Here is a 19,573-nt window from a genome sequence, read left to right as displayed (position 1 = left end):
ACATTCAGAGTATCAGTTCTAAAGTATTTGCTCTAATTGGAAGACTATGGGTGTTAATCAACATCGAGTTAAAGATCATCCTGGCAAGAAGCAAGTGAATAACATATATTGCACAAGCAATATAACATTACTACCAGGAATAGAAATATAACAGGGATGACACTAGATTTTATGCATACAACAGGAAATAGTTACTCCATGTTCTAGCTCTGATGTCCCGCCCTTTCTGCAGCTTTGTTCACTTAGCTCGGAGTCCACACCCAGTTTTAACCAATCAAACACAGCAAGCATCAATAGTAAACAGACTCACATAATTAAACGCAGAACAATTAAACACTACATGCAGTATTTAAATACATCAAAAACCTACCCACTCGTCAACAAGGCTAAACTCACCTTCCATCCTCCACCAGCCTTGGTAACTGTGTCTATTTGTCGATCTCCCTTCTAATCAGCATTTCACCATAAGAACATAAGAACTAGGAGCAGGAGTAGGCCATCTGGCCCTTCAAGCCTGCTCCGCCATTCAATAAGATCATGCCTGATTTTTTTATGGACTCAGCTCCACTTTCCCGCCCGAACACCATATCCTTTTATTCTCCAAAAAACTATCTATCTTGAAAACATCTTAAAAAAAAAAATTTAGAGTACCCAATTCTTTTTTTCCAATTAAGGGGCAATTTAGTGTGGCCAATCCACCTACCCTGCACATCTTTTGCGTTGTGGGGGTAGAATGTGCAAACTCCACATGGTCATTGAACCAGAGCTGGGATAGAACCTGGGACCTCGGCGCCGTGAGGCAGCAGGGCTAACCCACTGCGCCACCATGCTGCCATCTGGAAAACATTTAATGAAGGAGCCTCAACTGCTTCACTGGGCAGGGAATTCCATAGTCTCACAACCCTTTGGGTGAAGAGGTTCCTCCTAAACTCAGTCCTAAATGTACTTCCCCTAATATTGAGGCTATGCCCCTAGTTCTGCTTTCACCCGCCAGTGGAAACAACCTGCCCGCATCTATCCTATCTATTCCCTTCATAATTTTATATGTTTCTGTGAGATCCCCCCGCATCCTTCTAAATTCCAACGAGTACAGTCCCAGTCTACTCAACCTCTCCTCGTAATCCAACCCCTTCAGCTCTGGGATTAACCTAGTGAATCTCCTCTGCACACCCTCCAGTGCCGGTAGATTCTTTCTCAGGTAAAGAGACCAAAACTGAATACAGTAGGCCATCACTAACACCTTATACAGTTGCAGCATAACCTTCCTAGTCTTTAACTCCATCCCTCTAACAATGAAGAACAAAACTCCATTCGCCTTCTTAATTACCTGTTGCACCAATAAAACAACTTTTTGCGATGTATGCATTCGCACACCGAGGTCCCTCTGCACCACAGCATTTAAATAATAATCCGTTTTGCTGTTATTCCTACCAAAATGGATAATCTCACATTTGTCAATGTTGTATTCCATCTGCCAGACCCTAGCCCATTCACTTAACCTATCCAAATCCCGCTGCAGACTTCCAGTATCATCTGCACATTTTGCTTTACCACTCATCTTAGTGTCATCTGCAAACTTGGACACATTGCACTTGGTCCCCAACTCCAAACCATCTATGTAAATTGTGAAGAATTGTGGGCCCAACACGGATACCTGAGGGACACCACTAGCTACTGATTGCCAACCAGAGAAACACCCATTTATCCCAACTCTTTGCATTCTATTAATTAACCAATCCTCTATCCATGCTACTACTTTACCCTTAATGCCATCCATCTTTAACTTATGCAGCAACCTTTTGTGTGGCACCTTGTCAAAAACATGAAATCCAGATATACCACATCTATTAGCTCCCGTTGTCTACCGCACTGGTAATGTCCTCAAAAAATTCCACTAAATTAGTTCGAATTGACCTGCCCTTTATGAACCCATGCTGCGTCTGTCCAATGGGACACTTTTCATCAAGATGCCTCGCTATTTCTTCCTTGATGATAGATTCCAGCATCCTCCCTACTTCCGAAGTTAAGTTAACTGGCCGCTTTCTGCCTAACTCCTTTTTTAAACAGTGGTGTTACGTTTGCTAATTTCCAATCCGCCGGGACCACCCCAGAGTCTAGGGAATTTTGGTAAATTATCACTTGCGCATTTGCAATTTCCCTAGCCATCTCTTTTAGTACTCTGGGATGCATTCCATCAGGGCCAGGAGACTTGTCTACCTTTAGCCCCATTAGCTTGCCCATCACTCCCTCCTTAGTGATAACAATCCTCTCAAGCACTGCCCTCAAGGTGAGACAGCCAGCCCACTCTGCATTGGACATTTGACGGGGTCACCCTGCCAGTGCCTGGCAGAAATGTTTGCTCCCATCCACCTCTTTCCCTTGATCACGGTTCCCTCACCCACACTCAAGACCGGAACTGATTGGTCGGCATTTTCACGTTATTTTGCAGACCCCTTAGAAAATCCCCATGGAATGACTCCCACATCGAAAACTAAAGTTTAAAGAATACCTACCATTTTGAAGAGTTGGCGGAGTTTTCTTTGTGCAGTTGGCAGACATTTATCCCTCAACCAACACTTAAACAGGTCAGGTAATACTGTTTGTAGAGTGGAGGTGTATGAAATGAAAAATGAAAATGGCTTATTGTCAGGAGTAGGCTTCAAATGAAGTTACTGTGAAAAGTCGCCACATTCCGGCGCCTGTTCAGGGGGGCTGGTACGGGAATTGAACCGTGCTGCTGGCCTGCTTTGATCTGCTTTCAAAGCCAGCGATTTAGCCCAGTGTGCTAAACCAGCCCCAAAACCAGTGTACAAAATTGGTTGCCATTTTCCCCGATATTACAACAGTGACCATACATCAGGATGGTACTCCCTGGGTTGTGGTGTGCATTATATAAATGGACATATATATTCAACATACTACCGTAACATACGGCATCTGCAAAATGAATAATCAGAATGACTTTCTTACCTCTCCACCTACAGATTTAAATTCACTGCAGTCAGCAAGTTCTGCCTCACCTTTTTGCAATTGGTAAATCCCCTTCAGGCATTCTTCAGGAGGAAGCTGTGGACGTGCACACAGGTAACCCATTAGGCAGGGCATGTTTGCAGAATTTCTAAGAATTGTGATGAAACAGGGTGGAGGGCTGTCACAACAGCTTCGTTCCCTGTAAATTCCGCCTTCAGAAACCTGGAAGAGAGGAAGTAGTTTTTACGTGGGAACATTACACAAAAATAAAGTTGCCCGAAAGGAATAATCAATTTGCACAATTACACAGGGGGAGGCTCCCTGTTGAGGGAGCATGGGACTGGATTCAGCTTTCTCAACAAATGCAGGTCTGACCCACAGCGCCATGGCCTCCACCCTGGGTAGCGCAAGGAAGCAGGTCCCAAATCCATCCGGGCAGAATGGGGATTGGCATACGCCAGAAGGATTTACAAGTTGACGGTCGACCTCTGTGGCCATGTCATGTTGGCGCCTTCCTTGACCATCAGTCAGACTTGAACTCAGAGCTCCTGACATGAGGACATTACCCGCCACGATGCAAGACCTCTTTGATTCAGTGACAAACGTGCAATCTACAAAGAATCAGCTTGTGTTTGGAAGTAGCAATTATGATCCACTTTAAAGCGAAATTTAAATTGTTCCACCTGTTGTAGCTTGAGAGGAACTGACTCATTTACAGAAGAGACAGCTGCCAATGTATTTGTATATAATGAGCCAAAAGTGTTCAAGTGGCGTTGGATGTACTAAAGTGTGCTAACACTCATGAGGCCCACAGTGATAACCTAATCGATCTCCCAATGGGACTCGAGGAATACGAGCTTCCCCGTGAGTGGGCGGAGGCCCACCTCGGTGGGGCTCATTAGCAGACTAGATAAACGCCCAGTAAGAAGTCTTACAACACCAGGTTAAAGTTCAACAGGTTTGTTTCAAACACAAGCTTTCAGAGCGCTGCTCCTTCCTCAGGTGAATTGAGAGGTATGTTCCAGAAACATTTATATAGACAAAGTCAGATGCCAGACAATGCTTGGAATGCGAGCATTTGTGGGTAATCAAATCATTACAGATCCAGAGATAGGGGGTGATCCCAGATTAAAGAGGTGTGAGTTGTCTCAAGCCAGGACAGTTGGTAGGATTTTGCAGGTCCAGGCCAGATGGTGGGGGGGTGAATGTAATGCGACATGAATCCAAGATCCCGGTTGAGGCCGTACTCATGCGTGCAGAACTTATCTATAAGTTTTTGCTCGGCAATTCTGCGTTGTTGCGTGTACTGAAGGCCGCTTTGGAGAACGCTTACCCGGAGATCAGAAATCCCCTTCCAGTCGGGGAACACTTCAGCAGTCAAGGGCATTCATCAAACAAACCACTGTTTGCAGCAAACTACCCAGCCTTCAGAACAGCGACCATGACACCACACAACCCTGCCATGGAAATCTCTACAAGACATGCCAGATCATCAACATGGATACCACCATTACCCATGGTAACACCACCCACCAGGTACGCGGCACATACTCGTGCGACTCGACCAATGTAGTCTACCTCATACGCTGCAGGAAAGGATGTCCCGAAGCGTGGTACATTGGCGAGACCATGGTGACGCTGCGACAACAAATGAACGGGCATCGTGCAACAATCACCAGGCAGGAATGTTCCCTTCCAGTCGGGGAACACTTCAGCAGTCAAGGGCATTCAGCCTCTGATCTCCGGGTAAGCGTTCTCCAAGGCAGCCTTCAGGACACGCGACAACGCAGAATTGCCGAGCAAAAACTTATAGCTAAGTTCTGCACGCATGAGTGCGGCCTCAACAGGGATCTTGGATTTATGTCGCATTACATCCACTCCCCACCATCTGGCCTGGACTTGCAAAATCCTACCAACTGTCCTGGCTTGAGACAATTCACACCTCTTTAACCTGGGATCACCCCCTATCTCTGGATCTGTAATGATTTGATTACCCGCAAATGCTCGCATTCCAAGCATTGTGTGGCATCTCTGACTTTGTCTATATAAATGTTTCTGGAACATACCTCTCCATTCACCTGAGGAAGGAGCAGTGCTCCGAAAGCTCGTGTTTGAAACAAACCTGTTGGACTTTAACCTGGTGTTGTAAGACTTCTTACTGTGCTCACCCCAGTCCAACGCCGGCATCTCCACATCATAGATAAAAGCCAGCAGCATTCTGGGTAGTTCCGATGAGGACTGATTGTGTGTACCCCGCCATAGTGACCAGTTTCTTTGTGAATCATTGATTCACCCATAAGGGTGTGTCTTAGAATCATAGAATAGAATCATCGAATCCCTACAGTGCAGAAGGAGGCCATTCAGCCCATCAGGCCTGCACCCACCCACTGAAAGAATACCCTACCTAGGATCAGGCCCCATCCCTATTCCCGTAACCCAGTAACCCCGCCTGACTTTTTGGGCACTAAAGCACAATTCAGCATGGCCAATCTACTCAACCCGCACATCTTTGGACGGTGGGAGAAAACTGGGGCACCCGGAGGAAACCCACGCAGACACGGTGAGAATGAACAAACTCCACACAGTCACCCAAGATGGAATTGAACCCGTGTCCCTGGCGCTGTGAGGCAGCAGTGCTAACCACTGTGCTGCACCGTGTTGCCCATTAAATTTCTGCTGTGGTGGGCTTCAAATCCGGGTGCTCAGAACATTACCCTGGGTTTATATTACTAACCCACTGCCAATACCACCACTGGCGAAAGGCGTGCCACCGAGAAATACGTGGCTGGGGGTATAGGGTGATTCAGCCCGTGGAATTGACGCACACGTCAATACAAAGGGGGCAGCACGGTAGCATGGTGGTTAGCATAAATGCTTCACAGCTCCAGGGTCCCAGGTTCCATTCCCGGCTGGGTCACTGTCTGTGCGGAGTCTGCACGTCCTCCCCGTGTGTGCGTGGGTTTCCTCCGGGTGCTCCGGTTTCCTCCCACAGTCCAAAGACGTGCGGGTTAGGTGGATTGGCCATGCTAAATTGCCCTTAAAAAAATAAGGTTAATTGGGGGGGGGTTGTTGGGTTACGGGTATAGGGTGGATACGTTGGCTTGAGTAGGGTTATCATTGCTCGGCACAACATCGAGGGCCGAAGGGCCTGTTCTGTGCCGTACTGTTCTATGTTCTATGTTCTAAAGGTTAATAAACAAAACAAGGTTCCTTCATTCCAAAACTGTCGAGGGAAAGCATAACTCCAAGGAACAAACAGAGAATATTCACGGCTGATGTTTCAGATCGCTGTCCGAGCCGGGCTTTAATTCCTCAGCACAGCACTGGCCAGGCGTGGTCGGGCCTTCCAATTTCAAACGCTGCGCTATTGCCTCAAACACCTCTGCCTTCCTTACCCCTAACGATTATGTCTAACTCCAATGTCTTTGCTAATTCCATTAATTTATTCTTGGTTATTTTTGTAAACCAGTCAGGGTAACATATTCCACCTGCAAAAAATTATAAATCCAACCCATATAATCTAACTCACAGCAACTCCAATTCTGATGTATGTAGAATCATAGAATCCCTACAGTGCAGAAGGAGACCATTCGGCCCATCAAGTCTGCACCGACCCTCCGAAGGAACACCCTACCTCAGGGGTGGGCAAACTTTTCCGTGCAAGGGCCACATTCAGAAATTCACAATTTTAAAGGGCCGCATAGTATTAATAGTCCCGGTTGTAACCAATTAGCGTGCGGCATATACCTCAGCGCTTCCCCCGGCGGCATCCTGCCCTCTTTATCTCTACTTTTCAAAAATGGCGCTTCACCCGGTTATGATTCTGGGCGCCTCATATAGAACATAGAACAGTACAGCACAGAACAGGCCCTTCGGCCCTCGATGTTGTGCCGAGCAATGATCACCCTACTCAAACCCACGTATCCACCCTATACCTGTAACCCAACAACCCCCCACATTAACCTTATAAAAAAAAATTTTTTTTTTAAATTAAAAAAAAAATTAAAAAATTTTTTTTTTTTTTTTTTTAATGACTTGATCTTGGTGGGCCGCATAAAGACCTTTGGCGGGCCGCATGCGGCCCGCGGGCCATAGTTTGCCCACCCCTGCCCTACCTGGACCTTCCATCCCAAGCCCTATCCCCATAGTTCCACCTAACCTTTGGACACAAAGGGGCAATTTAGCATGGCCAATCCACCTAACCTGCACATCTTTGGACTGTGGAAACCCACGCAGACACGGGGAGAACGTGTAGCCTCCACACAGGCAGTCACCCGAGGTCGGAATCGAACCCGGGTCCCTGGCGCTGTGAGGCAGCAGTGCTAACCACTGTGCCATTGTGCAGTCCGGTACCTCAAGGTGCTCATTTTTTCAGGATTCACAGGTCCCACCAATCTTCTGAACTAAAAACAGCTATTCTATTCCTCACGGTGTCTGTGGATCTGCTGTTGCTAGGCAACAGAATAGTTTTCCTCTGTGGGCGTGATTCAATGAGAAAGTTTCTAAGTGTGGTAGCGAGCGGGAACTGCCGCGAGCTGCTTCCTGGCGCTTAGCCTGGCATGGCCGTCACCGCAATCCAACGTTAATTTGTCCACTTCAGGAGGCCCCAGGGGCTCATGCCCCAAACCACCGATTCACCGGGACTGCGCTCGCCAACCCCACGCTAACAAGGTCAAGCAGCAATTCAATTGCTCTTGCACAGCCTTCTCTACTCAGCTCGCAGCCCTGGCGCCGAGACGACCGGCCCCACGATTCGGGGATGCCGACCTGGGGAGGTTCCTGGAGGCGGTTGAGGCCAGAAGGGATGTTCTGTTCCCCTGAGGATCCCGGAGGGTTAGCCATAGGTCACCCAGTGCCGGAAGAAGGTCAATTGGCCGTACGGACGAGTAGGAACCGGACCTCCCCACGGGAACGTGCCTGGCCCTCACTGCCTCCCCCCCCCACCTCCTCACCCACCCCAAGACTCCCGTGTCCACCACCCCCACCCGTGTGAGGCTAACGCTGCCCTCTGTGTCCCCGCAGGAGACATTGTCCCGTCATGAGAGGGCCCAGATGGGGCCACCTTCCTCACCACCTTTGAGGCACGGGCCCTGGAATTACCAGGGTGGCCGAGGACAGAGTGGTCACCAACGCTGAGGTCAGCACATGGCACAGAGGATCCACCAGGCCCCACTCAGATGGACTGTCAGACGGGAGTTGTTCATGACGCACAGAATGATCCATCCCTCCCACTGACCACATGTCCATTTTCCCGCAGGACCTCCCGGGACGCTGTCAGCCCATCTGGGGTGGCACCCCCCCTGCTTCCCATGTCGTTGCAGTGATGCACACAGAACATCTGGTGACTTAACTAGAACGATGATTTATTGAGGAACACGTGGAAAGATAACAAACAGAATACTAAATAGACAAAGTTACTATGTGACTTTGGTGAACTCACTTGGAACTACCCTATGTGTGACTGTCCTGTTGTACGCATTACTCTCAACTGGCGAGTGCCTCACATCACGTGACTGATGTTTGATGCCAACAGCTGGTTGGAGGTCGCATTACTAACTAGATACAAAACTATTAACAGGCATTTCACCACATCCCCCTTCCTTTGGAGATGTTAACATTTATATACAAAAAAGCATGATTTGTATTATCTTTTAACACGTGATATATATGTATATACAGAATCAACTGTGCTTCAATTAACAAGGTATTGCTGCTGAATGTGTCCCTGGTGCACAGCTCATTGTACATCTCCAGCAGGATCACCCACCTAATCTTCTGGGCTCTGGTCAGCTTTCCGACATCGCTTTTGCTTCTGGAAGATTGGTTTCCGTGCAGGCCTTTTTTGCCTTAGCTTTTTGCCGCGTTGCATTATCTTTGATGGCCATGCCTGCATCGCTAACTTCTGCGTTACCAGCTTCTTTTGTATTTTTACACAATACTTTCTCTGCTGCTTCATTGTGTAGTTTTTGGCCTGTCGGCCACATTGCCGATGTCTTCTTGTTTGGTGTCATAGGTGGGAATCGGTGTCTCCTCCTCTTCCTCTTCTTTTTCCTGAGAGTGATTTTGTGACTGCTCCTCTTTTTTTTGCTTGGCTTTGGCAGCACCATCGTGCTGCTGACCTAGGCCATAGGAGTGGAGCGTCTGCTGAAACGTCTCATGTTGGCACACTGCCGAGGGACTATACAGTCACGGTCATGTCTGTACCTTCAGTAGCGGGCTGCAGAGCCTCGCACTCTGGTGTCTGGGTGGGATCCATATCCCCAACGTTGGCCGATGTCCCAACATCCTGTGTTTGAGCCCCAAGTGATGGCTCCTCACTCGAAATGATAATGCATGGGTCACCCTTTCCTGAAGAACCAAGTAGTGGCTCATCCTCGTCTTGTGATATGGTACACGTATCATCTGTCGTGGAGCTGCATACAGATACTGCCATCTGCTCCTCTTTCGGTGGAGTGGCCTCGAGTATTGGGGAGTCCACGACCGGAACAACTTCATAGGCCTGAGACATCTCACCGTGTGCCTCTGGATCTAGAATGGGTATCATATCTTCCGTTATTAGATTGCTTGCAGTAGAGTTGCTACTGTAATCACCCTTTCAATCTCTGCATCTTAGAGCTTTCACATTTCTCGGTGTTCCTCGCAGACTGGGCGTCTCTTGTTATCACCTCGCCCATTCCCGCCAAACCACCTTACTCGCGCTTCACAGGCTTCCTCATCTAGTTTAAAGTCACTCTCATGAAACAAGCTGACTAGCGTTTCATAATGTTACCTGGACCGGGCGCAGGACCCCTCCCCATTGCACTCACCCACCCTCTGGCCAAGGACATGGCCCCAGGGCTGGGGTTCATCCCTGTAGCGGCTTAAGTGGGTTGGTGCAGACTCGGGGGGCCAAAAGGCCTCCTTCTGTACTGTATGTTCGATGTTCTATGTTTGAATGATGGCTGCTGTGTGCGTGGTATTGCCCCCCGCAGGGTTCAGGCACAGTGTCCAGGCATCACGGTCTTATTGGGGTGTGGAGGCAATAGCCCCCACATGCTATATGGCTCGCCCCGCCAGGGGAATCCACTTGGGATGTGTAAAGTACTCACTTAACTACAATTGGCAATTCCCCATTAACAGTAGCCTTCAGCCGCACGGTCAGAAGCCTCCGTGGTCAGTGGGAGTTATGAGTGGTCGGTGGGGCAGACAGGCAAGGGCTAGGGTTGCCTCCAGAACTGGTTTGTATGATCCAGGGGTTCATAGAATTTACAGTGCAGAAGGAGGCCATTCAGCCCATCGAGTCTACACCAGATCTTGGAAAGAACACCCTACCCAAGGTCAACAACTCCATCCTATCCCCATAACCCAGTAACCCCACCCAACACTAAGGGCAATTTTGGACACTAAGGACAATTTATCATGGCCAATCCACCTAACCTGCACATCTTTGGACTGTGGGAGGAAACCGGAGCACCCGGAGGAAACCCATGCACACAAGGGGAGAATGTGCAGACTCCACACAGACAGTGACCCAAGCCGGGAATCAAACCTGGGACCCTGGAGCTGTGAAGCGATTGTGCTATCCACAATGCTACCGTGCGGGTTGGCATGGCAGACCCGCACATGGTGGTTCCCCACCCCCCCCAGCAGAGACCCCCCCCCCCCAGCTTCGATACCCCGCCACCCCATGTTGACCCACCCCAACCAGGCTGGACCCTCCGGTTGCCCCCGCATCTCCCCCTCCGAGCACATGGGCAGCAAGCCCCCGGGCCCCTTGTCTGTGAGCGAAGATGGCTACTCACCTCCTTGGATCCCCATAGCAGCCTTTCCACCAGCATTACAATTTAAAAATCAGTCCTAATCGGCGGCCACGTGACCATGTACTGGGGAGGAGCTTAGATGACTGGAGGCCGTTGGATACGGGGTGGCTCCCGTTAATTGTGTGGAAATTGGACAGAAGTAGTGAGGAGAAGCCAATAATCACCACTGAAGTCCAATGGCGGGATCCTGATTTTGCCCACAGGAGCGGGCTGGTTGGATTGTGAACAGGCGAGGGGCAAGGTTGAGAAGGCGGGGCCTTTATGAGTGACCTCAGCCTACACTGTTGACATCTCGAACCAAGTGCCCGGCCAACTGAACTAAATCAGCCCCTTTGTAATCCGCCACAAACACTCCACCGGGGAGTCCTGGAAAACTCTGCCCTTCACCTCCAACAGTGCCACGCACCCTCACTACTGGGAGTCTGACAGCCTCGAGTTTTGTGCTCAAGGCCGGGAATTTCCAGTTTCGGGAGTTCCTGTCCGGAGTCAAATTTTAATTTACACAAGATCCCGCCCCAAGTCTCTGAATGGAGCTTGAACCTGCAACCTTATTGGCGGGAATTCCTCTGTGTTTTGCAGTGACGGAGTCGGCCCGTCATTGGCCGACGATGGGATCGGTCGGTCCCGCCATTGTCAACATTAATCCCGTTATTCGCATCCTCTGCTTCCAGGGAACTGCTGGAAAATCCCACCCTACAACGCAGGCGTGAGAAATGTTTCCCACTGAGCCTTGTGTGCAACACAATTTGGCATTGACTACTTTTAATAGGACTGAATTCTTGAACTAACCTCACTGAGGATTAAAAGGAGGATACATTTGCACGCCCAGTAAACTTCGGGTAACTTCGACTTTGTCTGCTGCAGCAATTCAATTTTCCTTACAATTCTAAGCAGGTCTATGTCACCAGACATAGCTGAAATGACCCGTGAAATGAATGCAAGACTATTTCACTTATTAAACTTTGCTGCCCGAACCTTCGCACTGCGGGAGTTGAAAGTCAACAGAATGTTAGACGTGAATGATATGGGTAATTCTGACAAATTGTCACACAAAACATTAGTTGCTCCCTTTTCAGTATCTGACTCACTTACCATGCATTTTACACGGGAATGTACAGTGCAGTTGTACAAAGGCTCACTCTCCATCTCTGGTTGTTTAGTTCCTGATGGACCGGGATCTTTTTCACTCACGGACTCTTGGCTGCTGTGAAAATGAAAGAAAAACAACTTGACCTATCGAGTTGGGACAAAGAACAAGGCAGGAATAGGTTCATCACTAAATGACCAAACAGACTGTCCAGACGGACTTGTTCGCCAAAAATGGTACTGATTAAACCATTGCTTCATATAGGCCATCAGGACCCTTATTTGGTTACCAATCTATGTTGATTTTTGTCAATCTCAGCCGAGGCAGTCACATGGCACATTATAAAGGAGGCCGATTTAGTTTGGTTGGTTGGGCAGTTGGTTCGTGATGCAGAGCGATGTCAACCGTGCAGGCTGAGGTTATTAGTGAAGGCCCTGCCTCCACAACCTTGTCCTTCGCCTGAGGTGTGGTGATCCTCTGGTTAAACTATCACCAGTCAGCCCCCCCCCCCCCCCCCCCTCAAAGGGGAAAAGCAGCCGATGGTCATCTGGGACTATGGCGACTTTTACATTACAGAACAATAGCGTCAACACACAGGGATACTACCCCAGCACCTGTGATTTTCAGCAGGAGAGGGGAGTGAAATTGTAAAAGCTTCCAGTTAAAGCATTCTCACAATACGACTACGCTTTTATTACAGAACACATTTGACACGGCTGTTGATTTTCTTGCCACAGGTTCTGTCATAATATACACACAAGTATATGATGGTACACAGACAGACACTGACTGACACACTGAAAGACCAATCAACACACAGAACACAGCAGCCAATCACCAGACAGGACACGGCCACTATAAAGCCAGAGGGCACTAGTTTTCCCGTTCATTCGGGATGCAGCCTCTGAGACAGCCAGAGCCCGTAATCAGTAACACGAACATCTACCATGTGCTAGCAGGATAGTCTGGTCAGGTTAGCCTCAGGTCTCCAGTCAATCTAACATAGTGTCGACCCACAGTGCAAGTATGTTTAACAGCTCATAGTTAAATAAACTAGAGTTGTACTTCTACAAGTGTTGGTAGCCTGTCTCTCTCACTGCTCTTGTAAACGCAGTCCTCGCAGACCCAGCATACCCAACACATCATGGTACCAGTACGTAATGTCAGAGTTTGAGGGACCTACCCTGAAATAATCTGCCTTTGACCAGCGATCAGCCATCCGGTAGTATGGACAGTGTCCACCCTCCCCTGCTGCTCCGCATCACCGGCAACCTCGGTGTGAACTGGAAGATTTTTAAACAAAAGTTTCAACTGTACCACGAAGCTACAGATCTGGAAGCTGCCTCAGACGCCAGAACATAGAACAGTACAGCACAGAACAGGCCCTTCGGCCCTCGATGTTGTGCCGAGCAATGATCACCCTACTCAAACCTACGTATCCACCCTATACCCGTAACCCAACAACCCCCCCTTTAACCTTACATTTTAGGACACTACGGATAATTTAGCATGGCCAATCCACCTAACCCGCACATCTTTGGACTGTGGGAGGAAACCGGAGCACCCGGAGGAAACCCACGCACACACGGGGAGGACGTGCAGACTCCGCACAGACAGTGACCCAGCCGGGAATCGAACCTGGGACCCTAGAGCTGTGAAGCATTTATGCTAACCACCATGCTACCGTGCTGCCCCTTGCTCTCTTTCTCTCCACGGCCAGGTATCACGCAATCCATATTTTCAACTCTCTTACATTTGCTGAAGGTGAGGACAAGTCCACGTTCAATACAGTACTGCTCAAATTCGACAGCCACTGTGACATCGAAGTCAACAAAAGTTTTGAACGCTACGTCTTTCAACAGCGTCTGCAGGGTAAGGATGAATCTTTTCAATCTTTCCTCACCCATCTTCGCATCCTCGCGCAGTCCTGCAATTACGGCTCCACCTCCGATTCAATGATCCGCGACCAGATCATTTTCAGTGTGCACTCGGACCTCCCACGCCAGCAGCTACTCAAGGTTAAACAGCTCACCCTCGCTATAGCCATCGAAACCTGCATTCTGCATGAGCACGCCACTAACCGATACTCGCACATTCAAGCGGCAGAGACGGCGCGGCAAGGCCCCCACGAAGCAGAGCGGGTGCAGGCCGTAAAACAGCTCCAGGGCCTGAGCCTGGATGAGGGCAGCCATTTTGCGCGCTTTTCCCGGGCAACAACCGATGGGACGGCGAGGCCAAAGACCGAACTGCGCAGGCGCGCACTACGTACGACCGCACTGCGCATGCGCAGGCGCGCACTACGTACAACCGCACTGCGCATGCACGGTGGCGCACTGAGCGTTCTGACGTCACGACGTGCAACAACTGTGGCTCCTCCCATTTAAAGTGGCAATGTCCGGCGAAATATCGACGCTGTCTCCAGTGTGGCAAGCTTGGCCACCACGCAGCCCTGTGCAGGTCTGCTCAAACACCTGCCTCCCGTCGCTCCCACCAGCAGCGCAGGGACGTCCGAACCGTACAACAACCGGTCACAGATTCCGACTCCGACATGGTTCCAGACCCTGACACCGAGGATCTCAAATCCCTATTCCGGGTGGGCATCATCACCAAGCACACGGTGCTTCAAAAGAAAAAGGCCAAGTCTTTCCCAGTGATGAGCATTGATCCAGACAATGAATGGTGTGCCACCCTCATGTTCAACAAATCTCGCATCCGATTCCGGCTGGACACCGGCGCTTCAGCCAACCTTATTGCGCGGTCTGACCTTGACAGCCTCCACGTTAAGCCGACCATCCTGCCCTCCGCCTGCCAGCTTCTCGACTACAACGGCAATGCCATTGCTGCCAGTGGCTCATGCCAGCTTGTGGTGTCACACCGTTCCTTAAAGGCCACCCTGTCCTTCGAGATTGCAGGGTCCACTAAAGCTTCCCTGCTCGGTGCTCAGGAGTGCAAGATCCTAAACCTCGTCCAAAGGGTTTACTCCTTGTCACCCGCTGAGGCATCAGCATCTCCGGACACCGACTTTCATACACAACTGAAGAACATCATCACTCGATACCACAGCATCTTCGAGGGTATGGGCACATTCCCATACACGTACAAAATTATTTTAAAACCAGATGCCACACCTGTGGTTCACGCACCTCGCCGGGTACCGGGGAGGACAAGGACCGCCTCAAGCTGCAGCTGCAGGACCTCCAGGACCAGGGCATCATATCTAAAGTAACAGAACCAACTGACTGGGTCAGCTCCATGGTATCCAACGCCCTTCTCAACTGCCCGACATGCCAACGGTTCCAGCCAGCCCAGCCAAAGGAGACCTCATTCGGGATGCAGCCTCTGAGACAGCCAGAGCCCGTAATCAGTAACACGATCATCTACCATGTGCTAGCAGTATAGTCTGGTCAGGTTAGCCATAGGTCTTCAGTCAACCTAACATAGTGTCGACCCACAGTGCAAGTATGTTTAGAGAATCACGTGCGGGTGCCAGGGTGGCATGGCGTGATTCGCCCGGCACTCCCGCGATTCTCCCACCCGGCGTGGGGGTCGGAGAATCGCGCCCTGTTTCAGTGAATCAGTTATTGCTGAATAATCTAAATCATATTGCTGAATCTTACCCCCATGTCAAAAAACACTAATCCTGGCCAATGTTGTTTTCACTGAATTCAATATTACCCAGTATAACATTCAACCAATGTGTTTAGATATAGCCTAAGTCACTTTTGATGTCCTTCCAAGTCACATTACATCGGAATGTAGTGATGATGATACCCAATTCAAACCCCTTGCTACATCTACTAAAAATGGAAGAGGTAAAGGCACATTTCTGTTAAAAATAGAAAGAAAGAGGATTCAAGGTTCGCAACAGCGAATGTAGCCAATGGTATTGAGCTCAAGAAAATAATTCATGAAAACTGAACGATCCCATTCTCCCTCTTGGATAAGTAAAGCAGGAAGAACATTGGTCACGCCTGTTGACTTCAAGCAAAGTCCTCAACAGGAGAACAAGGTCGTTCAGAACAGCTCATTTATTACTCAGGTTAGCTGAACTCAAACCTCAGGTCAAAAAAAGGCTCTGATGAACGATGCACTGTCATGAACTTCAATGATTCGAAACAGTTTTTGTTCCTTTGTCAGGTTAGCGCAATTATTTCAGTGATGACTGGACACCAGTTTGCATTATATCAGCTGGCATTACTAAATATTCCGGCACTTAAAATGAGGTGCTCACAGCAATTAATTGTTAACGGGCAGCACGGTAGCATTGTGGTTAGCACAATTGCTTCACAGCTCCAGGGTCCCAGGTTCGATCACGGCTTGGGTCACTGTCTGTGCGGAGTCTGCACATCCTCCCCGTGTGTGCGTGGGTTTCCTCCGGGTGCTCCGGTTTCCTCCCACAGTCCAAAGATGCGCAGGTTAGGTGGATTGGCCATGATAAATTGCTCTTAGTGTCCAAAATTGCCCTCAGTGTTGGGTGGGGTTACTGGTTATGGGGATAGGGTGGAGGTGTTGATGTTGGGTAGGGTGCTCTTTCCAAGAGCCGGTGCAGACTCGATGGGCCGAATGGCCTCCTTCTGCACTGTAAATTCTATGATATCTATGATCCACAAGAGAGACAGTTTTCCCACCCCCATTTTACCATCCTTGAACTTATACCCCCCCTGTCATTGCAATGCCTCATATGTCCAAAGTAACATGTACGGAGCGAGGGTAAGTGGTAGAACAGAAGATGCCTACTTTGCTTCCAGAACAGCAATCCAATATTCATAGGGTGCCTTGTTCACATGGTTTAGTTTGCCCTGTTTTCTGGCAAAAACAATTTCACTATCTTCAGTAAAATTAGTCAATACGTAGTCAGGGTAGTTTCACAGTACATGTCAAGGCATGCATTAGTTTCGAAGGTGTCGTTGCTCAAACAATGGAGGCAGTTCCCTCAGAAAATGTCAGATCCAAGTATAATTAATCAGCACTGTATTAGTGCAAGAAATCCCACTGGTAAATGTGGTGAACGTATTATGGTAACCATTCACCGCTGTACTACATTGTACCACGCTGTTGCCCATGTGGGCTCCACCTATGGACCATTGTACTGTACTACACTGATTGTATCATGTAGGTGCCCTTGTGGGCTCCGCCCCTGGCTCCGCCCCCTTGAGGAGAAGTACAAAGAGCAGCTGCCCTGTAGGCGGCTCTCATTGCAGAGCAGTCGCAGGCAGGCACTGTTCTAGTTGATTAAAGCCACTGTTCACTTCAACTCTCTCTCTCTCGTGTGAATTGATGGTCGCATCAATAATGTCAGTATCAGCGCTGTTAATATGTAACATCCTTACATTCGCTCTGCCTCAAGTCTAAGGTCCACATTTTTGCTTCTAGATTGGGTGCACAAATGCTGGCCACACCAGTGACACCCACATCCCGTGATTGAATTTTTAAAAAGATGCACTGGAAAAACTCACCAAGGTTGCTCAGACAGCAACTTCAAAGCTCACGACCACTACCATCTTGAAGGACAAGGGCATCAGATACCTGGGAACACCACCACCTGGAAGCTCCCCTCCTAGTCACCCACCATCTTGACTTGGAAATATATCGCCGTTCCTTCACTGTCGCTGGGTCAAAATACCTGGAACACCCTTCCTAACAGCACTGTGGGTGTACCTACACCACATGGACTGCAGCGGTTCAAGAAGGCGGCTCCCCACCACCTTCTCAAGGGCAATAGGGATGGGGAACTAATGTTGGCCTAGCCAGCGAAACCCACATCCGAAGAATGAATAAAAGAAATGTTATATTATTTCCTCCATTTGTTATCAGTGGAGTTCCCATGTTTTGCCTCATTCTTTTGCTAAAGCCCACGTGATGAACACATAGGGCTAGTTGCTACTAAGACCTTTGCATCTATTTATCGGCACCTGATGCTTGCCTTTGCATTTGTCCTCTATCTGCCCTCATAGCTGCTCGAAGCTCGGTTTGACCACAATGGCCCCATCCTGCTCCCGTAACCATTCCCACTAAACTACTGCAAATCCAGTTTCACTTCCTGCCTGAATACAAGCGGACAGAAACCTGTTTCTCCCTCTTCAGATAGTAGCCTCTCCCATTCATTCGTGAAAAAAACACCCTCAACCTATAGTGAAGACTTGTTATTATCGGTGGTTCCCATGTGTTGTTTACTCTTATGCTGAAGTTGGAATCAGGTTGCGTTGGACGTTCTTTGACCTTCTGAACTGCCGATTGAATGACTCCAGTATCTATTATAATAAACAATGTTAAAATAACTAGGGGATTCCTACCTACCAGTATTCACAACTGTAGATCAGGAATCCTTTGTGACTCCAATACGTTCGAAGTGGACAAGCGATGGAACAATTCCGCTCATGGTCAGATGCACCTGTTGGCATAAAGTGGGTTTGTTGAGAATTCAAGGCCCATATGAAATACTGCCAAAGCAATCAAGTGGAATTTTCATTATTGTTGGCAATGCAAAGCAGCCTGCTCCTCAAACATTTAGGATGGAATTTTCTAGCCCCTCCCACCACTGGGATCATCCAGTCCCACTGAAAGGCATTAGAATTTTGGTTGGGCCGCCAAATTTGCTGCAGCTGCTCCCCCCGTAACGGAGTTAGAACATTCTGGTTTATATCTCCCATAGATCCCTTTGTGACAATCCTTCTGGATTAATATATAGTAGTTTGTTAGTTATCTTTTCCACTGCTTGTTAATAAATCATCTTTATAGGTAAACTATATATTCGGTGTACATCATTACAACGATTATATAACAGAATGCAGCACAAGATGAGTTGCATAGGTGCTCAGGCGCAGTGAAAACTTGTATTTATATAGAATCTTTATCATAGTAAAACATCTCAAGGTGTGTCACAATAGTATTCCCAAACAGAATTTGGGACCAAGCTCCATAAGGAGATAGTTGGACAGATACCCAAAAAATCTTGGTCAAAAAGAATGAGAGGCGGAAAGGCCGAGAGGCTTAGAGAGGGCATTCCAGCCCTACAGGACCCTGGCACTTGAAGGCATGATCACCAATGATAGAGCGATTAAAATCAGGGGTGTTCAAAAAGGCAAAGTGAAGGAACACAGAAACGTCTGAATATTGCAGGACTGGAGGAGGTTATAGAGATCGGGATGGGGTGAGGCCATGAAAGATTTCAAAGCAAGGATGAGAATTTTATAATTGAGGCATTGCAGGGCGGCACAGTGGCGCACTGGTCAGCACTGTTGCCTACGGCGCTGAGGACCCGGGTTCGATCCCGGCTCTGGATCACTGTCTGTGTGCAGTTTGCACTTTCTCCACGTGTGTGCGTGGGTTTCACCCCCATTACCCAAAGATGTGCAGGGTAGGTGGATTGGCCACGCTAAATTGTCCCTTAATTGGAAAAAAATAATTGGGTGCTCAGTAAATGTATTTTTTTAAATAATTGAAGCATTGCCAGACTGGGAGGCAATGTAGGCCAGCAAATACGGGGACATTAGAAGTAAAGGATGGCCTGTGACCTGTAGAAAAATCATCTATCACAGTCATTAGAACCAACACAAATAACAAAGAAATAGGGGGCAGGACAAGTAGCTGAAGCTATTGAAAATAAAAATGCATCTAAATAGAGCCTGAACTTTCCGGGCGTTCACGCTGGCGGGATCTTCTGGGCCCTCTGATGGAGCACGGACCACGGGTTTCAGGGCCGCAAGGGGTTGATTCA

At 48.6% G+C, this 19,573-nt stretch overlaps 1 protein-coding gene across 1 annotated transcript in view; it reads right to left on the bottom strand.

The window, feature by feature from the left end:
• The window catches only part of si:dkey-103g5.4, a 203,581-nt gene that overhangs the window by 183,312 nt on the left and 696 nt on the right, over positions 1-19,573 (bottom strand). Inside the window, exons 2-4 of the mRNA XM_038778804.1 lie at positions 18,154-18,247; positions 11,862-11,973; positions 3,021-3,192 (exon numbers count right to left, since the gene is read on the bottom strand). Of these exons, the coding sequence (XP_038634732.1) occupies positions 3,021-3,192; positions 11,862-11,973; positions 18,154-18,247 (378 nt within the window). The remainder of the gene's footprint in view (positions 1-3,020; positions 3,193-11,861; positions 11,974-18,153; positions 18,248-19,573) is intronic.

Source organism: Scyliorhinus canicula, chromosome 19, assembly GCF_902713615.1.
Source record: "Scyliorhinus canicula chromosome 19, sScyCan1.1, whole genome shotgun sequence".
NCBI classification, from domain to species: domain Eukaryota; kingdom Metazoa; phylum Chordata; class Chondrichthyes; order Carcharhiniformes; family Scyliorhinidae; genus Scyliorhinus; species Scyliorhinus canicula.
Note: the sequence above shows the minus strand (reverse complement) of the source record. Positions and strands in the feature narration are given on the sequence as shown.